The sequence below is a fragment of the Apodemus sylvaticus genome, chromosome 9 (genome assembly GCF_947179515.1).
Source record: "Apodemus sylvaticus chromosome 9, mApoSyl1.1, whole genome shotgun sequence".
NCBI lineage: Eukaryota > Metazoa > Chordata > Mammalia > Rodentia > Muridae > Apodemus > Apodemus sylvaticus.
In genome coordinates this window covers 23018759-23043201 of record NC_067480.1, presented here as the reverse complement: position 1 = coordinate 23043201, position 24443 = coordinate 23018759, and the positions used below count along the sequence as shown (strand labels likewise).

General features: G+C 50.4%; 1 protein-coding gene across 3 annotated transcripts in view; it reads left to right on the top strand.

Moving 5' to 3' along the window:
* Window positions 1-875: 875 nt before the first annotated feature.
* Mlph (melanophilin) overlaps window positions 876-24443 on the top strand; it is a 37214-nt gene continuing 13646 nt past the window's right edge. Inside the window, exons 1-9 of one of the 3 annotated variants that reach the window (XM_052193553.1) lie at window positions 876-1042; window positions 7323-7456; window positions 13444-13665; window positions 13785-13897; window positions 16234-16337; window positions 17590-17712; window positions 19441-19648; window positions 21443-21582; window positions 23821-23904. In XM_052193553.1, the coding sequence (XP_052049513.1) occupies window positions 7347-7456; window positions 13444-13665; window positions 13785-13897; window positions 16234-16337; window positions 17590-17712; window positions 19441-19648; window positions 21443-21582; window positions 23821-23904 (1104 nt within the window). In that variant the 5' untranslated portion in view covers window positions 876-1042; window positions 7323-7346. Of the gene's footprint in view, window positions 1047-7322; window positions 7457-13443; window positions 13666-13784; window positions 13898-16233; window positions 16338-17589; window positions 17713-19440; window positions 19649-21442; window positions 21583-23820; window positions 23905-24443 lie in introns of all 3 variants that reach the window. The other 2 variants (XM_052193554.1, XM_052193552.1) reach the window with 2 other exon arrangements.

The window sequence follows — 24443 nt, the reverse complement described above, 5'->3', positions numbered from 1 at the left end:
TATTTCTGTCCCTGTCTCTATGTTGCAGATACCAGGACTGCGTTGTAAAAGTTGTCCCTAAAGAGTAGAGGTCTCTCTCTGTGGCTCAGGCTGGCCTGGCTGGAACTCGATACTAGCATAAGTTGGTCTGAAACTTTTAGCAATCCTCCTACTTCAGCCTCCCAAGTGTTGGGATTTTATGTGTGAACTAGCACACCCTTGGCTAAGTGAATGATTATTTGTTTGTTTGTTTGTTTGTTTGTTTGTTCAAATATAGCAATGGGGAACAGGGTTAGGGTGCTCTTATGCTGGGGCATGGGGGGGAGGTGTGATTCTTTCAACATCCAGGGCAGCAGATCTCTGGGTGGAGCGGATCAGACCACAGACCTACTGGACTTTTTTCATTAATCAAGGCCTTGGCCAGATTGCTCATTGGGGGGACTGGGAGGAAGGGCACATGTGAGTCCATCTGAGGGCCAGGGGGATGGGGACTCCAGCTAGAAACCCTGGGCTCGCACACACAGTCTCACTACCTTGTTGGTGACTTTGGGTAGGGCGCTTTTCTGATCCTCAGTTTCCCTGCCTGCAAAGCTAAGTAAAGAGTTAAAATGGGTATTCAAGGAGGTACCCATTCTTGGAGGATGTGGCTTGCCAGCAGTTCCCTCCTATGCAGGACCAGAGCCCAGTGGCAGAACTGAGCGCACAGCTCCAAAGTGTGTGCTGCTCTCAACTGGCTTGGGGCCAAAGAGGCTCTGTCCTCCACACCCACTTCAGTGCCTCTCAGGAGGGTGTCCGCTTTGCTCTTGGCCTGTCCAGGCACCCCAGAGTGCACGATCCCGGAGCTGGGCGGGGGCAGAAGTAGCCCACGTGATCTGAGCTGCAAGTTGGGCAGGACCGGTGCCACAGCTGCCTGGATCCCTGCACTCAGCTCTCTCTAGCTCAGTGCACCCTGACCCGACACTGGCCTCAGTGCCTGGGGTTTCTCTCTCAGGACCTAAGAGAAAGGATCAGAGGCCAGGACCCACCAAGCCAGAGCCAGAGGCCGAGCATTCCCAGGAGAGAGGTTGGTGAGTGCACCAGGGACCTAGGGTTTGCAGAGCTCCCTTGAGAGGGAATCTGGCTCAGGGAGGGTGCAGTGACACCGAATCCCCGAACTCAGATGCCTCAATCACAGTGGGCTAAATCCTTGGGGAGCTCATTTAGGGGTTAAACAGTTGTTGGTTTTAATCAAAAGCTTCCTTTGAGCTAAAAGCTGGTGCCCTGGGGAGACTTGGACTGGCGCCCAGGGTGAGAGGCTATTTGTACAGAAACTTCCTCCTGGGTGCCCAGCTAGTCTTCAGGGAGCAAGAGGAATGCAGATCGATCGGTGCATGAAGGAGGCACCTGCCCTCCTCCAGACCTCCAAAAGCTCCAGACAGCGGAATCATTTTTTGTTGGACCATAGGTTCCCTAGGCCTTCCTCCTTCTTATGAAGATGTGAGAAGAAAGGTAGGTGGGCTGTTGGCATCTCGGTGTCACCGCACTGTGTCCAAGCCTGTGAGGGAGCTGAGCCTCACAGATGCAGGAAGATTTCACAGAGCACACACCTATGTCCTACTGACCTGAACTAAAAACATAGTTCTTTGCTTTCATCTGAAATGGGTTGACGCAGTTGCCTGTTCTGTTTCTACGCCAGGAGGATTGATTGTTCCTGTTTCCTTCTGAGGGCTTTGAGTGATAATGAGGGTTCAAGACTCCTCTAGATATCCAGGCTTTAAGTCTCAAGAAAAGGGATGAGCTAAAGACCAGGGGTAGCTGGGCAATGAGGTTGATGTGCCCCTGGGCCAGATGGCTCCCTGGCCCAGATGTGCTTCATTTGATACCCACCCATCCCCCAACTGATTACAATGCCTTAGCAAGACACAGTTTTCCTGACTGTGAGCATCACCCACCCACAACCTACCCCACCCCTACCCCAATCCCACCTCCTCCCTGCCCAAGTCTCCAAGGTGTCACTTCTGAGAATCAGAGCATCACCGGGCAAGGTGAGGAGGTGTGCACTTCCATCTCACCCAGCATCAGTGTCCCATTTCCAACCTGGGTACCATGGCGGGTGCCTCATGGGACTGAGAACCTGGTCCGGGCACATGCATGAGAAGCCGGTGGATCTTCCTGGTTCGTTAGTGACTCTGAAAAGCAGCTGAGCACCGGGGGACAGGTGAGGGGCAAAGAGGACCCCCAGAGCCTGTAGGCTAATGGCACTGTTCCCTTCCCTCAGTGTTGACGCAGGAGGGCCACATGTGCTGGCCACGCAGCTATAGCAACTTTTAGGGTTCACTGACTTGTTCTTTTCAAAAGTGACTTCTGAAAGGACACACACGCGCACACACCTAACATGCATGTACAGTCTATCCCACCACCATGGTGCCTCTTAAGTCTAAGATCCCAGCATCATACTGGGCTAGAGATGACCAGAGACCTTCGTAGATAAAGACCGGCTTATCTTCTTCTAGTGCCACCTGTCCCAGAACTTGGCACATCCATGACAAAGTGAGCAAACAAACTGAGGAACAACTTGGCATATGCCAGCTGACGGTGGCAGGATTACCCACAGGCCCCAGCCTATCACGGTACAGACGGGGACACTGAGATCGTGAGAGCAGGACGGACCTGAAGCACCTAAGCTGCCTATGCCTGAATTGGCTTGGAAGCCCAAGCCGCAGCCTCTGCAGTTGCACCTGGTTCAGTTCTTGCCACAGCCTGGAGTGGAAGCCTTGTGTATAGATCAGAACTGCTGGCCAATGAGAAGCTAGGAACTCGATCTCATAGGCAGCCTTCGCAGAGCTTTGCAGTGGCACCTGGCAGGTCTGTGGGGGGAGGGAGTGCTTGCGAGTGGCAGTGCGTTCATCCTGCTTCTGGAATCTGGAGGCCCCAGTACCCCTCTGATGTAAACCCCATCCACACACATAGCCACACCCAGACACTCCAAAGGCACCTCTGTTTACACTTCTATCAGCAGGACCTGCCCAACCCAGTCAGGGGGTGATCCTGCCAGTCAGCTGGTATAGATCAGTTGTTCCCCCAGCTGACTTGCTCACAGTCACAGATGCGCCAGATCCTGGGGCAGGTGGCCCCGGAAGCAGATAGACTAGAGCTTTATCTACAAGTTTCCCTTCAATGTGGCCAAAGTGCCAATTCAAACCTTTAATACATTCCCTTGAAACTCTGCAGTCAGGTCTTAGTGGTCCCTCTTAGCTCTGGAATCTGGAGGCCCCAGTACCTCTCTGGTGTCCATCTCTTGCCTTCCTGCTGGCCACTCTTTCGGATGCCTCCCTGTTCCCCATTATAATCTTTAAGTACGTGGGGACAGCTGGCATCTCAGCGGTTTGAAACAGGATTAAAGCTAAGCAGTGGAGCAAAGAGAACTTGAGAGTTCTTAGCGCTCAGGAAGCTCGTGACGGGGTTATCAGCAGAGACAAGGAACAGCCAGAGCCTGGAGGCATCACCCTGCCCTACCAAGTACCCATCCCCCCTGCCTGGACAGACACAGGGCAGCCCCGAGCCTTCCGGTGGTCTGGCACATCCCCTGCCCTTCACTGTTGAAAGTATAGATTAACAAGAGCAGAGCCATTGGTGAGGAGCAGGCAGGGCAGGGATGACGGGGAGCACTGGCTTGCTGGAGGCTGCAGACCATGCCTGGCCAAGTGCAGGCCTTTCACCTACTTCAGCTGAGCACATCCTATGCTGGACTGGGCTGAGCAGCGAAGCCGTGAGCATGTCCTCGAAATGCCACTGTCTACCAGTCTGTGCATCTTAAAATGCTGAAATCAGACCAATTCTTCATCTGTATAATCACAAATACTCTTGAGGATTACTTGATGAAGCCCATTAGTTTATAGGCGAACCTCAAGAACTAGAAATTTTAAAAAATGATTCAAGTCAAGCTCTGAGGATGAGAAAGGAGGCAGTTTCTCCTTTGGCTTTCCCTTCATGCTCAGGGTGCAAGCGCCCCTGGATTTTGGTTTCTGCTTCAGGAGGTGAGGGGGTGAGAACCCTCAGCTGAGGGTCACGCTGCTCATCTGCCCCAAGAATAGGGCCTGAGTGACTCGGTGCCCTGTAGGGCACTTGCTCTAAAACGATGAGAATTCGGGATGAATGAGCCCCAGTCATCCATCAAATAAGAACTTCTTGTTCTGTTCTTTAGAAGCCAGACGCCACATGTCCCGCGGGGGGGGGGGGCGGGGGGGGGAGAGGCTGGAAAGTGCACAGGCTCCTGTGACACTCTCGCCCACCAGAGGCACCCTCTGAATGCATTCCTCAAAATCCACCACTAGAGGAATGCTAGAGGTTGGGAATATTTAAGAGGTGAGCAAAACAATATTGAGAAGCTGCCTTTCACCGATTTGAAGATGCACAAGGTTGACGGTGGTGGACCCTGAAAATTCACTTTAATAGTATCTGCCTCGATATTATTATCATTATTAACCTGTTACTGTTTCATTTTTCTCCCTGATGTAGGAAAAAAATACCTGACAAAAGCCACTGACAGAAGGGTTTCCTTTCGCCCACAGTTTTAGGAGGCAGTCATAGTGGGGGAGGCAGAGTGGTGATTTGGGACTCAGGCTGTGGCAGAGGGACCCTGAGGCAGCTGGTCACACTGTACTCAGCCAGGAAGAGGGATAAGTGCTGGCACTCAGCTCCGTTTCTCCGTTTAATGACCCCAGCCCATGGGATGGGGCTCCCCACATTCAGGGTGAGTCTGCCTTCCTCCATTAAGCTCTCTGAAAGTGCACTCACAGACCTGCACTGAGGTGTATCTCCTAGGTGATGCCGAATCCAGCCAGGTTGACCATGAAGATTAATCATCATGGCCTCTCTTGTTGTTAGTTTTGAAATTGTTCTTGAGGTATGATCTCACTATGTAACCCAGGAGAACCTCCAAGCAGGCATCCTCCTGCCTCAGGCTAATGACTGCAGAGGTTAGGGGCCACAATTAACCTCCAAGTGGCCAAATTAAATGTTCATACTGACTGCTTCTAACTGGTGGCTGGAGAGGTTGAATCTCAGAATTTGAAAGCAAGTTAGAGATTTCCAGGTTTTCAGGCTCCTCATGAGAGCACCTGACTAGTTCCCTTCTCCATGTTCCCAAAAATTAAGTCAAATCCTTAAGGAAGACTTGCTGGGGTCTCTCAGTGCTAGTCAACTTGCAGCCTCCCAAAGCAGGTCTTTCTAGCATCTAAAAAGTTCCTTTCTAGAACCATAGGTTTCTAGAGCTAACTGGATTAGAAATCAACCATCAGCCTCCCTGAATGATCTGCTGCAAACAGTGAGGAGAATAGAAAGGACCAATATAGCAGAGTCACACAGAGTTACTATTCCCCAGGGAGGTTAACAGTAATGTGACCTCACTGACCACTAAGAAGGATGAAGAAACTTCAGAAGGGTGGAAATAGGTAGTTACCAGCAGAGGAACTGAGCCCACTGTGTAGTCAGAGAAACCCTCCATTGGAAGGTGGTGCCATGTTCTCAATCACGATACAGGAGGAAAGGTCCACCATTGTCAATGATGCCTCTAGTTTTATACCCAGATATAGTGTCACGTAGATATGACCTGTGAGAACCATGTGACATCTCTGTACAAAAGCTCAATAAGAGAGCCTATCTTCCTCTGCTCATCTACACCATGACTCTCATTGGCCTGCCTCATACCCACTGCCCACTGTACAGAGCATGCAGATCAAAGTTGTTAATGACCACTAAGGGAATAAGCAACCCCTCCTCTATAGCCACCCACAGGGATCCCTGGACCACCTATACTAGTCCACATGCATATAACCTGCCTGAGCAGCTTGCCAAAGTCTTCAGGGTTGGGCAGAGTTTGGGGATCTTTATCCTAACCAGCTTCCAAAGGAGGTTGTTGGTGTAGACAACACTTAGAGAAATGAAGTCATCAGGTTCTGCCATCTTTATTTCTGATATCTAAATTTTTCTTTCTGTATTCTTTGACATTGACATGAACAAGGCTGTTGGGTTTAGAGAACTTCAAAATAGGAAGTCTGAGTTCATGGGAATGTGCAAATAGATAATGTCAAAACTCAGGAGGTTGAGGCAGGAGGATTGAGAGTTTCATACTAATCTGGGTTATATAGCAAGACCATGCCTTAATACAAGTAACTCATCAATCAAACTCCAGTTGATTTCCATGCTGTTGGGTCATCTAGAAACACTGCACACCAATATACTCAGGGACTCACTGCTCTAATTGCAACTAAACTGTTCAAAACCTTTGAGAGTGCTGGCTGTTGGCATTCTTGGGTGACCTCAACATTCACTGGGCACAGAATTCCCACTGAGCAGCTGAATCTCATCCCTCAGCTGACCTCTCCCAGGGGGCAAAGTGTGCAGCCCCTAACCATCTTATCCATGCAGATGTTTCTTCCTGTAGTGTCATCATGGGCCACACATGAATATTCCTGGAGCAAGCACATTTGGCACCATGCTATGATGTTCTAAGGGGGTCTTTCTACCATGTGACAGCCCTAAGCATAAAGCCCCCACCACAGAAGACTGTAAACCTTTCAGATAGTGAGGGATCATCTGGAACCTTGCTACGGTGTTTGTTACTTTCCTGGTAGTCACAACAAAATGCTTAGTAAAGGCTTCCTGAGAAGGGAAAGATTGTTCTTTGTCACACAGAGGACACAGGTGACAAGTACAGTGGCAGGAGCCAGGAGTTGGGTGGTCACATCGACCCTACAGTCATGAAGCAGAGAGGCACGAATGCTGGTTCTCGACTCTTTCTCTTCTATCCTTTTTCTTCAGCAAGGGACCCTCGCCCATGGGGTGGTTTTGTTCACATTCAGGGCGGGTGTTTCCTCCTCAGCTAAAACTCTTGTAGCTATACCCAGAGGTGTATCATCTAGATAATTCTAAATCTGGTCACGTATACAATGGAGATTAGCCACCGTGCCTGTACAAGGAGCCAGTCTCCGACACACCCTTGCTCTCTTGAGTCCAGGACTGTCATCTCTAAAGGCCGTGAGCAATGGCCCTTGGGACTTGGAGCTGGGGTGGGTTTAAACACGATTTTCTCTTTTATGAGAAAATGTAATGAGGCACTCATCTTATGTAGAAGGGTAAGGGTGGCTTTAAGCACACAGCAGGAGCAGGAACTAACTTCTGATGTGTCTACTTCCATTCATTTAACTGGGCAAATTTTAATAAACTAGCCTAGGCCCCAGACAAACTATTTGGCCCAGTGTACAACCACGGGTGTTTTGCTGATCTGCCTCATACTCTGTAACTTGTTTGCTGTCCCAGAGGGCTTCCTGGAGTTGACTGGCTGTGGTCCTGTGACTTTCCAGGTGTGGCCTGGATGAGGCGCAGAGATGGGGAAGAAGCTGGATCTTTCCAAGCTCACAGACGAGGAGGCTGAGCACGTGTGGGCAGTGGTCCAGCGGGACTTCGACCTCAGGAGGCGAGAAGAAGAAAGACTCCAGTAAGTGCCTGGCTGGGCCTTGGAGTTTGGGCCCTCTGGTGTCAGGGGAGGATATGTGGCCAGAGGAGCAGGGTAAACAGAGTGGATGGGAAGCCATGGTCTGGGAACTGGCTTTCCTTTCAAGCTTTGGCTTCCTCGTTATGGAATGAGGTTTTCTGTCCTCTGAAGAGCACCTTTGGCCTTGGCTCCCCTTCTGGGAGCTGTCTCGTGAGTCACGTGGTCCTGAGGCCCCCACTTTTAAGAGAGAGAAGGAGCTAACAGTGTTACTTGGTGAATGCGGCTCGCCTCTGAAGGGATTCAGGCAGAGGTTGGCGTCCATCCTGCTCAGTGATGTGAGGGGCACCCCTCTTCCTGCCTGAGCCCAGCTAGTGCACCTCACTCTCCCCAACACCTGAGCCGAGATTCATCTCTGCTTACACCTCCCTCTGCCTCACTTCTGCCTCTTCCACAAGGAAAGGCAGTTGGTCTGTCTGGTGCCTGATCCCTTCCCTCTGTGTCTTTTGAGGGTTGGGTCAGTGTGTCAAGGAGGGACGCAGAGACTCTGAGCAAAGGAAGGCAACTAAGGGCAAGCCGATGAAACACAGGGTGAGCCCCACACGGGCTTGGGGGAGTAACGTGGGGAGGTCTTGAGATTGGGAGGCGCAGCTCATTGGTCCCCAGGATTCAAGGCTGGGAGGAAAGAGTGTTGAAGGAGGTTCCTATCTTCAAATGAGGGGCAGACATCGCATTTGGCGATCTGTCTTCTCTGTCCTCCTCCTTTTCCTCATCTTCCTCTTCCTCCTCCTCTTCCTCCTTCCTTCCTTTCTTCCCTTCCCCCTCCTCCTTTTCCTTCCCTGCCCCTCCTGCTCCTCTCCCCCTTCTCTAACTTCTAATGCTGGTCTCACCACGTAGCTCAAGCCAGCCTCAAACTCAAGATCCTCCTGCCTCAGGCTCCCCGGTGATGGACCTATAGGATGCCTAGCTCAGTTATCTATTTTTTCAGTCTCCTTTAGTCTGTAAGCTACACACACACACACACACACACACCACATACACACCACACACATATATCACACTCTACACAACACAGACACACAGACACACACTGCTTCCTGCCCCCCTCTCCCTCTCTTTCCTTTGAAGCATGTTGTAGGAGCTGCCTGCTTAATTCCATGGACTTCACAATCTGATGTCTCCCAGCCACGCCCCTCTGACCTTTGCAGTAAGGTCCCCTTGTCACACTTTTTTTTTCCCAGAGGTGTGTCTCTTATCTTCCATGCATCCCATATTTGCATGAGTCACCCGGGTCTTTAAAAAGTACAGAAAATATAATCACATGTTATTATTTGAATACTACACAAACACAGCACTGCCAAAGCAAACTTTGGTGAGAACAGCCAGCTAAGTCTCCACTTGTCAGCTCCGTCCTCCTGGGACATCCCCCATCCTGGACCTGAGACGCCTGGTACTATGTACAAAGAAGGAGACCTCAGCAGGACTGCTGGCCTGCACTCTGCCTTGTCTTGTGCATGAGTATTGGAAGTCCTCTCCACATCTCTTCCTCCATGTGTCAGGTCCAACGCTCAGTCAGCCCCAAAACCCACAAAGAGCAGCCAGCCTCAGCGACTCGTGTCCTTGGGAAGGGAGTAACTGACGTGCACTTAAATGACACATCCTGTGCAAAGGGCACAGCCCACTAACCAAATAGTAGACCTGCTAACCTTCCCAGAAAGGCAAATAGGTGTTAGTGTGCAGTTTTGATCTCTGTAAATACACAGGAATTCCTAAGATAGTCCATGAAAAACGTGTCCTCATGAGACACCGACAGACAGATGGACATATTTAAAAATCAGCAGAAGGGACTGGAGAGGGGACTGAGCAGTTAAGAGCACCTGTTGTTCTTCCAGAGGAACCGGGTTGGACTCCCAGCACCCACATGATAGCTCACAACCATCTGTAGCTCCAGTTCCAGAGGCTCTGATGTCCTCTTCTGGCCTTCATGGGCACCAGGCACATGCATGCACATGGTGCACAGACAGACACTGAGATAAAACAGCCATACGCTTGCAATAAAATTAAAAGTCAGAAGAAAACTGAGAAAAGCAAAGGCACCCTCAGCCGGTCCGTCATCCCTTCAGACAATGAGAGCCAGGGCAGCAAAGAGCAGTGGCGGGCAGAGGAGGTCATCTGTCTGCCAGGGATAGAGATTAGCACAGGTGTGAGATGCCAGAGGGGTTCAGCTTTGCCTCTGTCTCCTGCATTCACACATGCCCCACCCCCCTACATCCTCCCCAGTGGTTTCCCTTCCATCTTGACCATTCCTTTCCCAGAGTCTTCAAGAAGGCTGTCACGCCCCTTCCGTCACATCCCTGACAGGAGTTCCTTACCTTCTACCTTCAAGCCTCTGCCTCCACCCCTTTCTCTTTCCTTTCTGCTGCCTCCTGCAGCAGGCTCTGAGGGTCACAATTCCTTTGAGTGGCTCATTACCATCATCTGGTCTAGCCTTGGATTCCTTCTTCAGGCATGGAGTTCAGCTGCCGGTGCAAGGCAAAACCCTTGGCTGCCACTGTAGCACAGCTTTTGCATGCTGACTCTCTGAAACACTCTCCCCCCACACCCAGCAGATATCACCTCAACAGTGCTGGTCACTTCTTAATCACTGCTAATTTATCAGCTCCTGCTGACCAGCATCGAGTCCCAGCAAAGCAAAGGTTTCACTTCAGTAGTTCTGCTATCTTGTTAAGCTCAGTTCATTCTTCAGTCCCAGCTGATCAGAATCACAAATCTTAATTCAAAAGAACAAATGGTCCCCAATAGTCTTTAAACTTCCCTGTGAAGTTTCACAAGGCAGGCCACCATCTTCTGCGTTTCCTTCAACATTAGCCCAGGCAGGCCCCATTTTCTGCATTTCCCTTCAACATCCGTACTTCCAAGCTCCTACAGAATGGCTCGTTGAGTTCACAACACTTAGTGGCTTTTAGTTCCAATGCCCTTCCCCCAGACTTCCCCAAAACTTGGTCAGGTCTGTCACAGCAATGCAATGCCCCACTCCTGATAACAACTTGTCTTAGGGTTTCTATTGCTTGATGAAACACCATGACAAAAGTGACTGAGGGGGGGAAGGGTTTATTTGGCCTACACTTCCACAGCACTGTTCACTGTTGAAGAAAGTCAGGACAAGAACTCAAACAGGGCAGGAGCCTGGAGGCAGGAGCTGATGAAGAAACCACAGAGAGAGAGAGATGCGGCTTTACTGACTCGCCCCCCCCCCCCATGGCTTGTTCTGCCTGCTTTCTTACAGACCCCAGGACCACCATCCCATGATGGCACCACCCACAATGGGCTGGGCCCTCCCTCATCAATCACTAATTAAGAAAATGCCCCACAGCTGGAAAATGCCTTATGAAGGCATTTTCTCAGTTCCCCTCCTTTCAAATAACTCTAGCATGTGTCAAGATGACATAAAAACTAGCCAGTAAAAGTAGCTAGTCACTCCTGTCCAGTGACAGTGTGTTCTGATATCTGAAATGGTGGGTGGAGCCGAGTCTGTAGACACTGTGCCTCTTCTTATGCGCCCCTACCCGAGACACAGTGAATGCATAGACTAAGGACAGGAAGAGATTAACAGCCCAACTGAGAATAGGATAGAATAGTTATAAAAATACATCACAGGAACTATAAAAATTAAATACCAAAAACCAAATCAGCAATCAGTAAGTGAGCTAATGAATTTAATAACTAGAGCTCTCAAAAGAACTGTAAACACAGTAGATACTTCAAAAGGGGTGATCAGCATCCTTGGGCATCAGGGAAATGCGAACAAAAACTGCTTTGAGATCCCATCTCACCCCAGTCAGAATGGCTACCACTGAGAAAACAACTAACAACAAGTGCTGGCGAGGATGTGGAGAAAAGGAACCCTTGTTCACTGCTGGCATAAATATAGACTGGTTGTGGTCACTGTGGAGGCAAGATGGAGGTTCCTTAAAAAAAAAAAATCTCAGCCTGGGCACACATCCAAAGGATTCTCGGTCAGCACACCACAGAAACATTTGTACAACCCTGTCTACTGCTGCAGGGTTTGAACTACCCAGAAAATGGAGCCAATCTAGATGATCATCAACAATAAAGAATAGGTGGTACATGTACACAGTGGAATCTTATGCAGCCATGAAGAAAATTGAAATCATGTTGTTTGCAGAGAAATGATTGCAACCATAAACCTCTGTTAAGTGACATCATCCAGACTCAGAAAGACAAGGGTCTACTACATTTATGTATCTGTGTGTGCTTACATCTGTGTGCTTATAGGTAACACAACTAGAAAAGGCTTCATGAGAGGGGAGAAAGAGACAGAATTTTGTTGTCGTTATTTGTTTGGCATTTGGGGGAGGGGTTGGCTTCTTGTTTTTTGTTGTTGTTTTGGGGGTTTTGTTTTTGGTTTGTTTTGGGGGGGTTGGTTTATTTTTGGTTTGTTTTTGTTGGTTGGTTTATTTTTGGTTTTTTGAGACAGGGTTTCTCTGTGTAGCTCTGACTGTAAAAACCAGGCTGGCCTCGAACTTAGAGCTCCACCTGCCTCTGCCTCCCAAGGGCTGGGATTAAAAGCATGAGCCTCTATGCCTGCCCGACTGGAGGACTCGATCTTAACAGAGGTGGGAAATAGAAAGGGTGATAACTTCCATGAAAAGGAAAGCGTATATAGGGATGAACTAGGAAAGGGAAAGGAAGCAGCTCAGGGGAAGGAGGGGAAGACATGACTGAGAACAGAGTATCATGGTGTGAAGAAGCCAGGATGAAGCCCAATACAGTGTATTCTAATGCAAAACTGTATAAAACTGTATAAAAACAATGTAGCTTTTTTTTTTTTTTGGTTTTTTTGAATTTGTTTTTTGTTGTTGTTGTTGTTGTTGTTTTTTATTTTTTGTTTTTTGTTTTTTTCTGAGACAGGGTTTCTCTGTATAGCCCTGGCTGCCCTGGAACTCACTCTGTAGACCAGGCTGGCCTCGAACTCAGAAATCCACCTGCCTCTGCCTCCCAAATGCAGGGATTACAGGCGTGCGCTACCATCGCCCGGCCGCATTTAAAATTATGAGTAGTCTGTGTCTGCGTCTCTGTCCCTCATGTGTATCTTTCTGTCTCTCTGCCACTGTCTCCCTATTTTTGTGTCTCTGTCTCTCTCTCCTGTGCACACCCTTCTTCTTCTTCTTGTTGGCCATCGAAGTGGGCCATTGCCACTTCAAACCAGATGTCACCTCCAGCACCCCATGGAAATTAACAACTTGCAAGTCCTCAGGAGACAGTAGACCCAGTGTCTTGCTAATTTTTTCTCACTAAGGACAGATTACCATTATCCCATGTAAAGCCAAAAAGATTATGTTTGGCAGATATTCGGTGAAACTCAGAACAGAGAGGGTACATTCATTGGGATCTGGGGGACATTTTTCAGTCTCCCCTCCTTGCAGCTGGTTCCACTTGGCAGGCTTTCCAGGAAGCCGGGTTGGTCTGGAAGAACAGGTTTCTCCTGGAGCTTCCGGGTACCGGGTGATTCCTGTCTGGAGCCTCTCCAAGCCAAGCACTCAGTCAGGTTCTGCAGAGGAAGTCCTGGGCCTCAGCTTGGTGCTTGCTGGAAGACACCCTAAACCACTTGTTGAGGAAATGTCACCCGGCCTTGCCGTCAGATTCTGTTACCCACAAGAGAGGGCACAGGGTTCAATCGTAAATGCCACAGAAAGACTTAAGGACAGCGCTGCTTCTGTGAAAAATCACAGGTTTCCTCTCTAACCTACCAAAACTGTGCATGACTTAAGCCCAACCTATTTGTCCCCTCCAGGAAAAAGGCAAGATGGCTCCCTGCCGTGAGCCTGTGGGCGCTTTTCTTTTGGCTTCGGGGCACTGTCCTCTGCCTATGGAAACGCCCCTCTCTGTGTGTCCATTCACACTGCGAGCATCCGAGCATCGTTTGTAGAAACAAGCTGTCTGACGTCTTTCTTATGCCATTTCTTTCCAAGGGGTCTGAAGGGCAAGATTCAAAAGGAGAGCTCCAAGAGGGAGCTGCTGTCCGACACAGCCCATCTGAACGAGACCCACTGCGCCCGCTGCCTGCAGCCCTACCGGCTGCTAGTCAACAGCAGACGGCAGTGTCTAGAGTGCAGCCTCTTCGTCTGCAAAAGCTGCAGCCACGTCCACCCGGAAGAGCAGGGCTGGCTCTGCGACCCCTGCCACTTGGCCAGGTGAGCAGCCTGGAGGCAGAGGGCCCCTAAGGGTGCCTTAGCCTGGTGTGTCCCTTTGGCGGGTCTGGCTGGCGGGGGAGGGGAAGACGCAGCCTCAGGCTGCACCCATCTCCCGGCAGAGTCTTGAAGATTGGCTCCCTGGAGTGGTACTACCAGCACGTGAGAGCTCGCTTCAAGCGGTTCGGGAGCGCCAAAGTGATCCGCTCTCTCTGCGGGCGGCTGCAGGGTGGAGGTAAGGGGAGGGCTGGCCCCGGGACGTTCCAAGCATGCTTTCAAGTTGAAGAACCGTTGGGATGGGGTTGTTTGGCGCCTGTGGGAGGCGCAGTTCTCTGGGGCCCTTTGTGGTGTTTCAGCCCCCTGGGGTTTCCAGCTTGCTGTAAACATCCCCAATATTTGAAGTCGTGCGCGCGCGCGCGCGCGCGCGTGTGTGTGTGTGTGTGTGTGTGTGTAAAATTTTACACCATATTGAGGACCAGGAAGCTGTCTGTCACTTAGAAGTTTACAGAGTTTCAGAAGTTTGGCCATCTTGAGGTCTGTGGGAATTAAAGTTTGCTGACTGCAGTAACCTGCCAATTTCCAAACTGCCGCCATTACCACCAGGAGGTGGCGCTGTGGGACAACAACAACAAAAACAAAACCCAACATCTTAGAGGCACTTCCTTGCAGGGATCAGCAGCAAGCCAGCTGAAGTTGATCTCAGCCCTGTGACCCAAAAGCTTCACTCTCCCTCCTGGCTCCAGTACAAGGAAGGAGAGGGAACTTTCTTACACTTTTTAAGTTTTTTTTTTTTTTTTAAACTTAATCATTGGGGGTTGGGGGAATGAGTGCAGGTTCGTGGATGTTAGAGGAAAACATTAGCCTGGAGCTAAAGTTCCAGGCACTTACGAACCCCACCATCCTGACCCTGACCCCGTGTGAGTATTGGGGACTCTCTGACCCTCTGCATGAACAGTGTGTGCTTTTAGCAGCTGAGCCAGCCTGCTGGCCTCCTAGAGGGGACTTTCTTAAAAGACAAAGGAAAAACCAACCTAAATAGCAAATTACTGTTCTGAGAGCTCACCCAGCCTGGGGAGGTGTCAAGTGCAGACCTTCAGAATGAGGCTTGTCTCTGGGGCCTTCTGCCCACCAGCTCTGTGGGAAGCAGCCACGTTGTGAGGAAGGAAATGATTCTCACCTGTTGCTAGGTACCCAGTCGTTCCCTCTGTATTTGCAGGCAGGTTTTCCTGGCCGACTGGTAGGGTTTACTTTCTGCCAAGAGTCGGGCGGGCCTCAGCTGACTTCCATTTTTGTTCTGATTGTTTGTTGTTTTCTTCCAATCAAATGACCTGAGAACATTCCTGATATGAGGCAGGAACGTGGAAAACCGTCTGGACTTGTGTAACACGATTGGCCAGACAGGTCACTAGGGAGGCTGGGGCCAATATCCTAAGGGTAGAGAGAGAGAAGTCAGAAGCCATATCTGAAAGAATCCTGACGGCTGGGGGGGAGGGGCACCCCAAGAAGTCAGCTGATGCCTCCAAAGCCTGAATGTGTATTCCCACTGACACAGACCCCTCCCATTGCACCACCCTGCAGGCCCAGGCTCAGACTGAGCAGGCACAGGTGGCAGTAGGAAGGACAGAGTCAATCTGAGGGCCCCCCAGGCCCGTAACCCAGCAGCCATATAAGATCTGGAAGTAAGTCCCTCTGTCCTTCAAGCAGGTGGTTGTTCATAGGCAGCAGAAAAACAGGCAAGATGAGTGATGGAAATGTTTGTAAAGTGACCAAGGCTACTGTAGCCTAGGACACAGCCTGAGACACCTTCCAAGCCCTGGCTCATCTTAGAGCAGTGCACAGGTGTGAACGTGATGAAGATGTTATGCAGTGTTTCTGGATGAATCGATGGGTCGGTGGTAGATAGGATAGGAAAGAAGATGAGTGGGTATAGGGTGGTGGACAGGCTGCCTGGCTGGGCAGATGGATTTATAAATAGAAGAAAGAAGAAAGGCAGGAAGGAAAGAGGGAGGATGTCTTAGTTTTCCATTGCTGCGAAGCTACACCATCTTATAGAAGACTTTATTTGGGGTTTACGGTTTCAGACGTTTAGAGTCCATGACCATCATGGTGGGGATCAGGACAGCAGGAAGGCAGGCAAACTTGACACTAGGGCAGAAGCTGAGAACTCACATCTCGAGACACAAGCAAGAGAGAGAGAGAGAGAGAGAGAGAGAGAGAGAGAGAGAGAAGGCAAACTTGACACTAGGGCAGAAGCTGAGAACTCACATCTTGAGACACAAGCAAGAGAAAGAGAGAGAGAGAGAGAGAGAGAGAGAGAAACTAAGAATGGCAGAAGTCATTTGAAACCTCAAAGCCCTTGACATGCCTCCTCCATCAAAGCCACACCTCCGAATCCTTCCCAAACAGTTCCACCAACTATCAATTGGGCATTCCAACTTTTATGGGGGCCATTCTCATTCAAACCTTCACAGATGGTGGCTGGCAGGTGAGTGGAAAAATGAATCCAGAGACAGTTAAGTGGCCTCTCATTTTGGCCCTCTGTGGGTGGAGCCACACTCCTGTAAATTGCAGGTGGATCTGAGCCAAGCTTGGAAGAAGGAAATGGGGACAGTGAGCAGACAGATGAGGACGGAGACCTGGACACAGAGGCCCGAGACCAGCCCCTCATCAGCAAAGTAAGTCCTGCCCAGGTACTGTCTGCCTCCATAAATCCCACAGGCCTCCTGCCCATCCCCATGCCTCCCAGTTCCCTGACACCTCTTCCAGACATGCCATACCTCAGGCATCTGCGTTTCTCCCTTGCTCCCACCCCATACCCACCTGGAAACCTCTGTGTCCTCAGTGGATCCTCATCCCTAAGCATGGGACTCCCTCCTCCCTAAGCCCCTACCTCCTGAGCTCCTCCCTCCCTCCTAAGCCCCTCCCTCCTAAGCTCCTCCCTAAGCCTCTCCCTCCTGAGTTCCTCCCTCATTCATAAGCCCCTCCCTCCTCCATAAGCCCCTCCCCCAGAGCCCCTGGCTCCTTAGTGTGGGGGCCCAGTGTTCACTTCAGAACTCCAAAACAAAGTACAGATAGACAAAACCTACTTCAAGGCCTGTCTTGACTGACTGGCATTCTGGGATACTCAGGTGACAGAGTATACAGGAGGGCAGCAGACCTGTGTCCAGATGACTCAAGGGACATTGCATGGAAGCAGCCCTTGTACCTTTCAGATTATGAGCCTTGTCTTTATAAGTGGTTGTTTCTCTCCTCATTTAGCGTCTATTATTTTGGGTGGTGGAGGCAGGCCAGGCAGTGCCTCGGTTTGGGGACAGGATGACAATGATGAGTCGGAGAGGGGGAAGTAGGCTGAAGAATGTGAGCTGGGCCTTGAACCCTTTGAAGGTGACAGGGCTGTAGAATCGGATCTGAGAAACGCTCCAGGCACACGGTCAACTTTTGCACAGGATCCAGTTCACACCATGTCCTGAGCTCACAGCATGCAACCCAGCCAATGTCTAGAACATTCTACAATAAAGCATGCATTTAAAGGAGCAGAGTTAATTGTACAGAGGGGTGGGGTTGATAAAGTAATAATCATCACCTAAAGAAAATGGAGTAGTCACCTACCTCCACCCCAGAGTCAGTGAGCTACATATACCTAAACTCCCAGGATGCCTCTGTGTGGGGTATCTTCCACCCCACTGCAGCTCCCACCCTAGACAGCACCTGGCAGGCTAAGAACTCATTTTCCTTAGAGCACAGCTAAGCCCCTGGGTACAATGTCACTTCTGATGAAGTAGACATAGTGGGCCCCTAGGTCCCACAGCTACCTCGGGGCTCCTATGGGCCAGTTTCTAACTAGGGATGGATGTCCCCAGTGGTAGCTTCCGACTGTCTGGAGGCTGAGTGTGGGGCTGGGGTCTGACCAGATTTGTTTTACCCAAGAAGAAAAAGCGCCTGCTCTCCTTCCGAGATGTGGACTTTGAGGAAGACTCAGACCACTCGATGCAGCCTTGCAACCAAACCCTGGGCCTGTCCTCAGTCCCTGAATCTGCACACAGCCTGCAGGTCAGTGTGCTCTGGTGTCTGCCTGTCCCGCTCACCCCTCTAGGAACCTGAGTTGAGGAGGAGATGCTCGTACCCCGGTTGCACGTGGGGATGCAGTGTCATAGAGCCAGGTGGTCACATCAGACTCTCAAGGGAAGAGGACTTTGGGGACAAGCCATGGGTGCATAGGATTCAGAAACCTCACATCCTCCCAAGACCAGCATTTCAGGGAACTGAGCCAAGCACTTGGACAGGTTGGGGCAGATGGGAACGTAAGGCAGGCAAGTTCAGAGCCTGGAATGTGGTCCTTGATGCTCAGCCTAGAAATAAGGACTGGGGAGGGCAGAATGGACAACGACATCCACTGAGGAGCCATCAGGACCCAGCACTGAGCTATGCCTGTGACTTACCTGGGCCTCATGCACTTCACTGTTCCGACTCGGCTAGTGTTGACGTGAAAATACCCCTCTTAAGCGCACATCTTGCTAACCACGTGACCTTGGTCCTTGGAAATTCTTTGAAACCTTATCCCCTCATTTCTGCCTTTCATGGTTGGTTTTGAGATGAGGGTTGTCTTAGTGTTTTACTGTTGTAAACAGACACCATGACCAGGACAACTCTTTTTTTGTTTTTGGTTTTTTGGTTTTTTTGGTTTTCTTTTTTGAGACAGGGCTTCTCTATGTAGCCCTGGCTGTTCTAGAATTCACTCTGTAGACCAGGCTGGCCTCAAACTCAGAAATCCGCCTGCCTCTGCCTCCCAAGTACTGGGATTAAAGGCATGCACCACCACTGCCTGGTTCAAAGCAACTCTTATAAGGACAACATTTAATTGGAGCTGGCTTACTGGTTCAGAGGTTCAGTCCATTATTATAAGGTGGGAACATGGCAGCATCCAGGCAGGCATGGTGCAGAAGGAGCTGAGAGTTCTACATCTTCATCTGAAGGCTGCTAACAGAATAATGGCTTCCAGGAAGCTAGGATGAGGGTCTTAAAGCCCACACCCACCATGACACACCTATTCCAACAAGGCCACACCTTCTAATAGTGCCACTCCCTCGACCAAGCACATACAAACCATCACAAGAGTCCATGTCCAGCATGCATGAGATTCTCTGATAGGCAGTGAAAATAGTTGTGAGTGCGAGACTGTGGCAGATTGTGTTGTTGTGAACCCTCCAGTAGATCTTGGCTTCAAGCATTGCTGGATTGAGCTCGGTTACAGAAGTCACCCCCTACGAGGACTTGAACCATAGGTCCTGTCTACCCACCTCCCTGAGAAGCCATGCCACTCCACCAGCCAAGATCAGACTGTAGAGATGCTGCAACAGTGGCCTCTAGGAGCCCTGAATACCGAGATCCCATGGGGATGGTGGCACCATGCAGCCCCCGAGGGCAGGGTGCTCAGGAAATCTCACCTCCACCCTTTGACCTCTGACCATCAGGGATTGCTAAAGTAGACACAGTTGGCATATCCTTTCTCCCAAGAAGTAAAAATCTTCCCAGGAGTCTTCTCAAGGCTTTAGCCTGAATGAGCCTGGGCCTGTATCCAGAAATAGGTCTGTCTCCTGTATGATGCCTGGGCACAGTGTCCCCAGGAACCCCAGTGTCACAGACGTGAAGCAGAAGGGTGTTAAATGCTCTTGGCAGTGTTTGAAGATAGAGATGAACAGCACCACGCCAGAGCAGATGGCTGTCTGGTGCTCAGTCAGTAATGCGGGAGCAGCCAAAGCTGACAGCCTGTGTTCTCAGTCTCTCTCAGGTGAGCCCTACTCCGAGGATACCACCTCTCTGGAGCCCGAGGGCCTGGAGGAAACTGGTGCAGGAGCTTCGGGGTGTCACCACCCCTGTCCTGAAGAGCAGTCATACAGCCCTTTACCCTCTGGAGAGGATGCTCACGCTGAACCGCACTCGCCTGCAGTATCCTGTGAGCATGCCCTCGGGACCACAGCTATGCCTGGTAGGTACTCCAGCCAACCTCTTTCAGAGATAAGGGAGGGGGCTTTGACAAGAGGAGGTGTTCCTAGGAAGCAAGCCCCTCCCATAATTTACATAAACAGGTTGATTCTTTTACTGTAACTGTCCTTCAGCAAACCCCATAGACCCTTTCCTCTCTGGGTTCAGTGCTTCCCTTCAATACCTAGAACTATCAGGAAAGGAGTTAAGCTATCCCCAGCCCACTGCCTCTGGGATAGGGTAGAGACTTGTCAATTTCCCTTAAAACATCTTACAGTGCCATTGAGTCCAAAGTTCCCCTGGAAGATCAGTAGAGCAGGTCCCACCTAGGGGCCTGGAGCTACTCATCGGGAAACAAGGAGCAAGAGAAGGAAACTGGTTCCATTCAATTTTATCAGAAATTTCAGCTTCCAAATGAAATCCCCAAGCCTGTGCCCAAGGGGGCTGATGTGCTGGGTGCAGCAGTTAAACTAGGCACAGATTAAATTAGAGTAAATGAGACCACCACACACAGGTAGCCGCTTCAGGAAGACCTGTCTGCTCCTCTTTGGTCTTTAGAGACTGTGACTTCATGTTTCTTGCAGTGATTAGGGTCTTGGGGACTTTGGATAGAAGTGGGACTCCACTTGTTCCCAAAACTACGAGTAAATAAGGTGGCCTCGTGATATGACTTGATGTTCCTTCGCATGATGCCTTGCGCCTGGGGCACGTGGAAGAGGCAAGCCAGGAGCTCTGATAGAGACAGGCAAGAGCCTTACATTTGGGAAGTTCTGAGACTGGAACCTAGACTTCCGCAACCAGTGATTCTCACACAGGACTTTCCACACAGCATCTCCTAGACGGGGAATGGTGGAGGGGTCGTTACGACAATGGTGAAGGTAAAGTTAGGGGTGTCAGAGTGTGGCCAGCGCTTCTCTGGATGGAGTGGGGATGTGGTGCTAGGGAGTGCCACCAGGCCATATGGCTTCTCTGACCCTCATCATCCTTGATAGGACAGGCAGCCATTTCTAACTCACCCCAACGCTGTAGGGACTAAATGAGATGGTCACGTCTGTTGACAAATGTGACCAACTTAACATCTTAAAGCAACATACAACTCCTAGGGAGTCAGAGCATGGGCTGGGTTTGGGGTCTCCCAGGATGGGTTGGAAGGGGTAGAATGTTACTCAGGCAGTTTCTGGGCAGGATTCATAATGCGGGGTGGGACCTTCTGAGCATCAGACACGGGGCATGTCGTGTACCCTGAACTTTTGGGGTGGGAGGTCATTGTATGTGTCCTTCCTGATGTCTGTTGCATGAGGTACCATTTGGGCCAAGTAGAGATGCTGGGTAATTGTGGATGAGGACACAATATGGTGGGGTCCCCTCCCCCCCCCCCAGGGCTCAGAATAGTCATTCAAGCTACTCTACTGGGGACTCTCACCCACCAAACTCTGTGAATGAGAAACAACCCTCAGCGGCCACACAGGAGTGGGGGAAAGTGTGCGGAAAGGGTTTGGAAAGCTACCTCCATTAGTGGAAACTCCAAGAAAGGGCCCCGGGCCCTGCGCATGTGTGGAATCTGGCCTTGTTTACAAGTTAGACTTTAGAATTATATTACACCTTCCCATTTCCAACTTCTCAAGCCCTATGCCACTGCCCCATCCAGGTGGCAGGGTACTCCTTCCTGGCGGGGTGTGGTATGGGAACCATGCTCCTGTGACCACCCACACCCTAATGGAATGTGGCTATGGCTAACTTTGCATGTTCCCAAGCTCTTAAGTCTTCACTCCAGTTCAAACCCCATCTTTCTCCAAAGGGATGGATGACGTCGAGGGCAAACACCTGCCCTCGCAGTACCTGGCTGATGTGGACACCTCCGATGAAGACAGCATCCAGGGCCCCAGGGCAGCCTCCCAGCACAGCAAGAGGAGGGTCCGGACTGGGCCTGAGACTCAGGTAATGAGGTTCAGGAGAATTCTATCTTTGTGCTTCTCTTGGATGGATTTCTTATCTCTCTTTCTTTCTCATCAAGTCCGTTTAGAGAAATTGAAGCTTTTAGCACTTTTAGACATAAAATTGCCTATCATATAGGGATATATCAATATATATGCATATATATACATGCATATATACATATATGCATATATGTGCATATATAATACATATATACATATATATATGATTTATTGGAGTGAATTTGTATAACATAAAGTTGACTACTTAAGAATGGCAGTTCCTCAAAATGCTAAGAGGTGGGGAGGCAAAAGAACAGGAAAGAGCCGTGCTTGTGCCTGATCACACGTCTTGGGAGACAGTCGGAGGGGCTCAAGCGCAAAGCTGGCTGAGAACCAGGCAGAATCTGTCTCTAAGAAGAAAGTTAAACTATAGTAACCACCCGGCCCTTCCATGATAATACACAGGATGGTGATGGATTTGACTATATGCTCACCAAGATTGAAAGCAGAGCTTCTAAGAGATGGCCTACAATCTGCATGTTTTAGCCAGAGAAGAACCTCACGTGCTCTGTCTTTAAGAGATAGAGTTCAAACATTTTTAATTAGCTAATAAATCAATTGAAAGAGAGAGAGATGTCCATGTTCAAACAAGGTGTGACTACACTCAGCTGGCTCCTGCCTGCCTGGGATGGTGACATTTGTATTGGAAAAGGATGAATTCAGAGTTCAGAGCCTGGACAGGACTTAATTAACCTGCCATGATGGTTTACCTACATATGAAATGGATGGAAGAGTTCTGAAGTGAGAGGCTGGGGAAAAGATCCCACCCCGGGGCCTCAAGCATGCTGGGTGAACTCTCGAGAACTGAGTCACACACTGCCCCAGCCCTTGGATTTATGACACAGTCTCTGTGTAACTCAGTCTGGTTTGAAGCTTGCCATCCTCCTGCCTCAGCCTCTCAAGTCAGGGGACACAGTATCCCTGCCGTACCCAGGTCTTTTATTTTCTACGGGGAAAATGAGGTTACTTTTCTCCCTCCTGTGTTTGCCTCCATCTTGGAAACATGGGGGACTCCAGCCCTCCTTGAAACTGTGCTCCCTCAGGAGACCCTGTGTGATGTGAGCTTGTCTGCAGAGTACCAGAGGCTCTAGGCTCCAGACACCAGACAGAATTTCTGCTGGAGTTGACTGTGTTCCTCGTGCATCTCACTGGCCAGTGGTCCTCGCTTCACAGCACCTAGCTGCAGCCAGGGCCTCATCAGAAAGCCACACCAAACCCTAAGCCCACAGCCCCGACTGTGATTTTGCTGGTTTCTCCCAGCCTCTGCCTTCCTCTTCGGCCGAGCCTCCCAGCCTCCTTAGCGCGACTTCCCTTCTCATCCACTCAATGTGGGGTTCACAATGACAGTACTGGTGCTGGGTAGGCAATGGCTGTTCCTCTCTCTGAGCCCCCCACCTCTACCTCATGGGCGAGTAAACAAAGCCGTGTACTGATCAACCTACTGAGAATATTGATCAGTGCCACCACGACCAACGACAGATGAGCCAGGCCGTATGACCCCAAGTCACTGTCCACAGAGGGCAAGCATAGTCAGAGGGCTCAAAGACACCGTGTTGACATTTCCAGTGTGCCCATCTTCTTTCCCTCCAAGTTCTCAGCGCTGTGGTAATTACCCACCAACAATGGCAGCTTCCCGCCCCTCTAAGTGTCATTTCCCTCTCATAAGGCCAGGCGAGCGGTAAATGAGATAATGTAAGACAGAGAGGGCGCCTTCCAGGAGGCCCAGCAAAGAGGAATTGATTTTCCTGCCTCCGTCTGGGAGCTAATAGACTGGCTGACTCAAGAGTCCGGTGACTCAAAAGATTAGAAAGTTGTGCTTTGGGTCACAAGTGACCCAGGGCTCTTGCTACCTAATGACTTTGGTCACCGTGTCCTGCTTAATGCACATCTTCCTGTGCATTAAGTGACCAGGAGCTGTCCGGTGACCAGCACGGTCAGGACTTCCTGCTGCGTAGTCTGCCTGGGTTTCTCACCTCTCCTACATGGTCCTCCCCTCCCCTCCCCACTGACCTACCCTCTTGCTTCCGGTACCCTTGGTGTCAGAAAGAGGTTGTTTACTGTGTCATGGGTAATGGCCTTAACTGGATGTGGGGCTTCAGAGGAGAAAGACACCTGTGCTGGTGGGGGTTGCAGTGAGGCCCCGCACTGTAACCAGACCATTCCTGTTCCTCTGCCGCAGATCTTGGAGTTGAACAAACGCATGTCAGCTGTGGAGCACCTGCTGGTCCACCTGGAGAATGCGGTTCTGCCACCCTCAGCCCAGGTAATCCCACAGGCTAAGCGAGATCAGACCACAGGCTTCCATTAAGGGAGGCTGAGGTCCCAAGGATGGCTTCAAGGGAAGAGTCTGAGAGAGCCTACAGCTGGCTGGTGCATGGCGCTCCACAGATGGGTAGATAGATGAAGTCTGCACAGCCCATCCCCCTAAAGCCACCCGTGGCCAATACTGAGGTGATCCAGTGTGCTCATTTATGGGTGAATGTCCCATAAACTGCTGTGAGATGACTCTCCAGCCAGACGTAGACATCATGGGTGCTGAGGCTGGACCAGCATCCCCAGCCTGCACTTCCTCACTGGAGAAATTCCGGACTTCCACTCCTCTTCCCCATCCCTGAGTCAAGTGCAGCCCAGGACAAATGAACCAGTCGCTACTGGTCACCTCATTCTCCCTGTTCCTTTCCAGTCCTTCATGATCCTACTTCATTTCAAGTCATAATGCCACTTTCACGTTCTGTGGCCTAAGTAGCATCATGGTGGAGAGTGGCTTCAGGCATCCAAGAAATGGCAGCTGTCTAGTGTTCA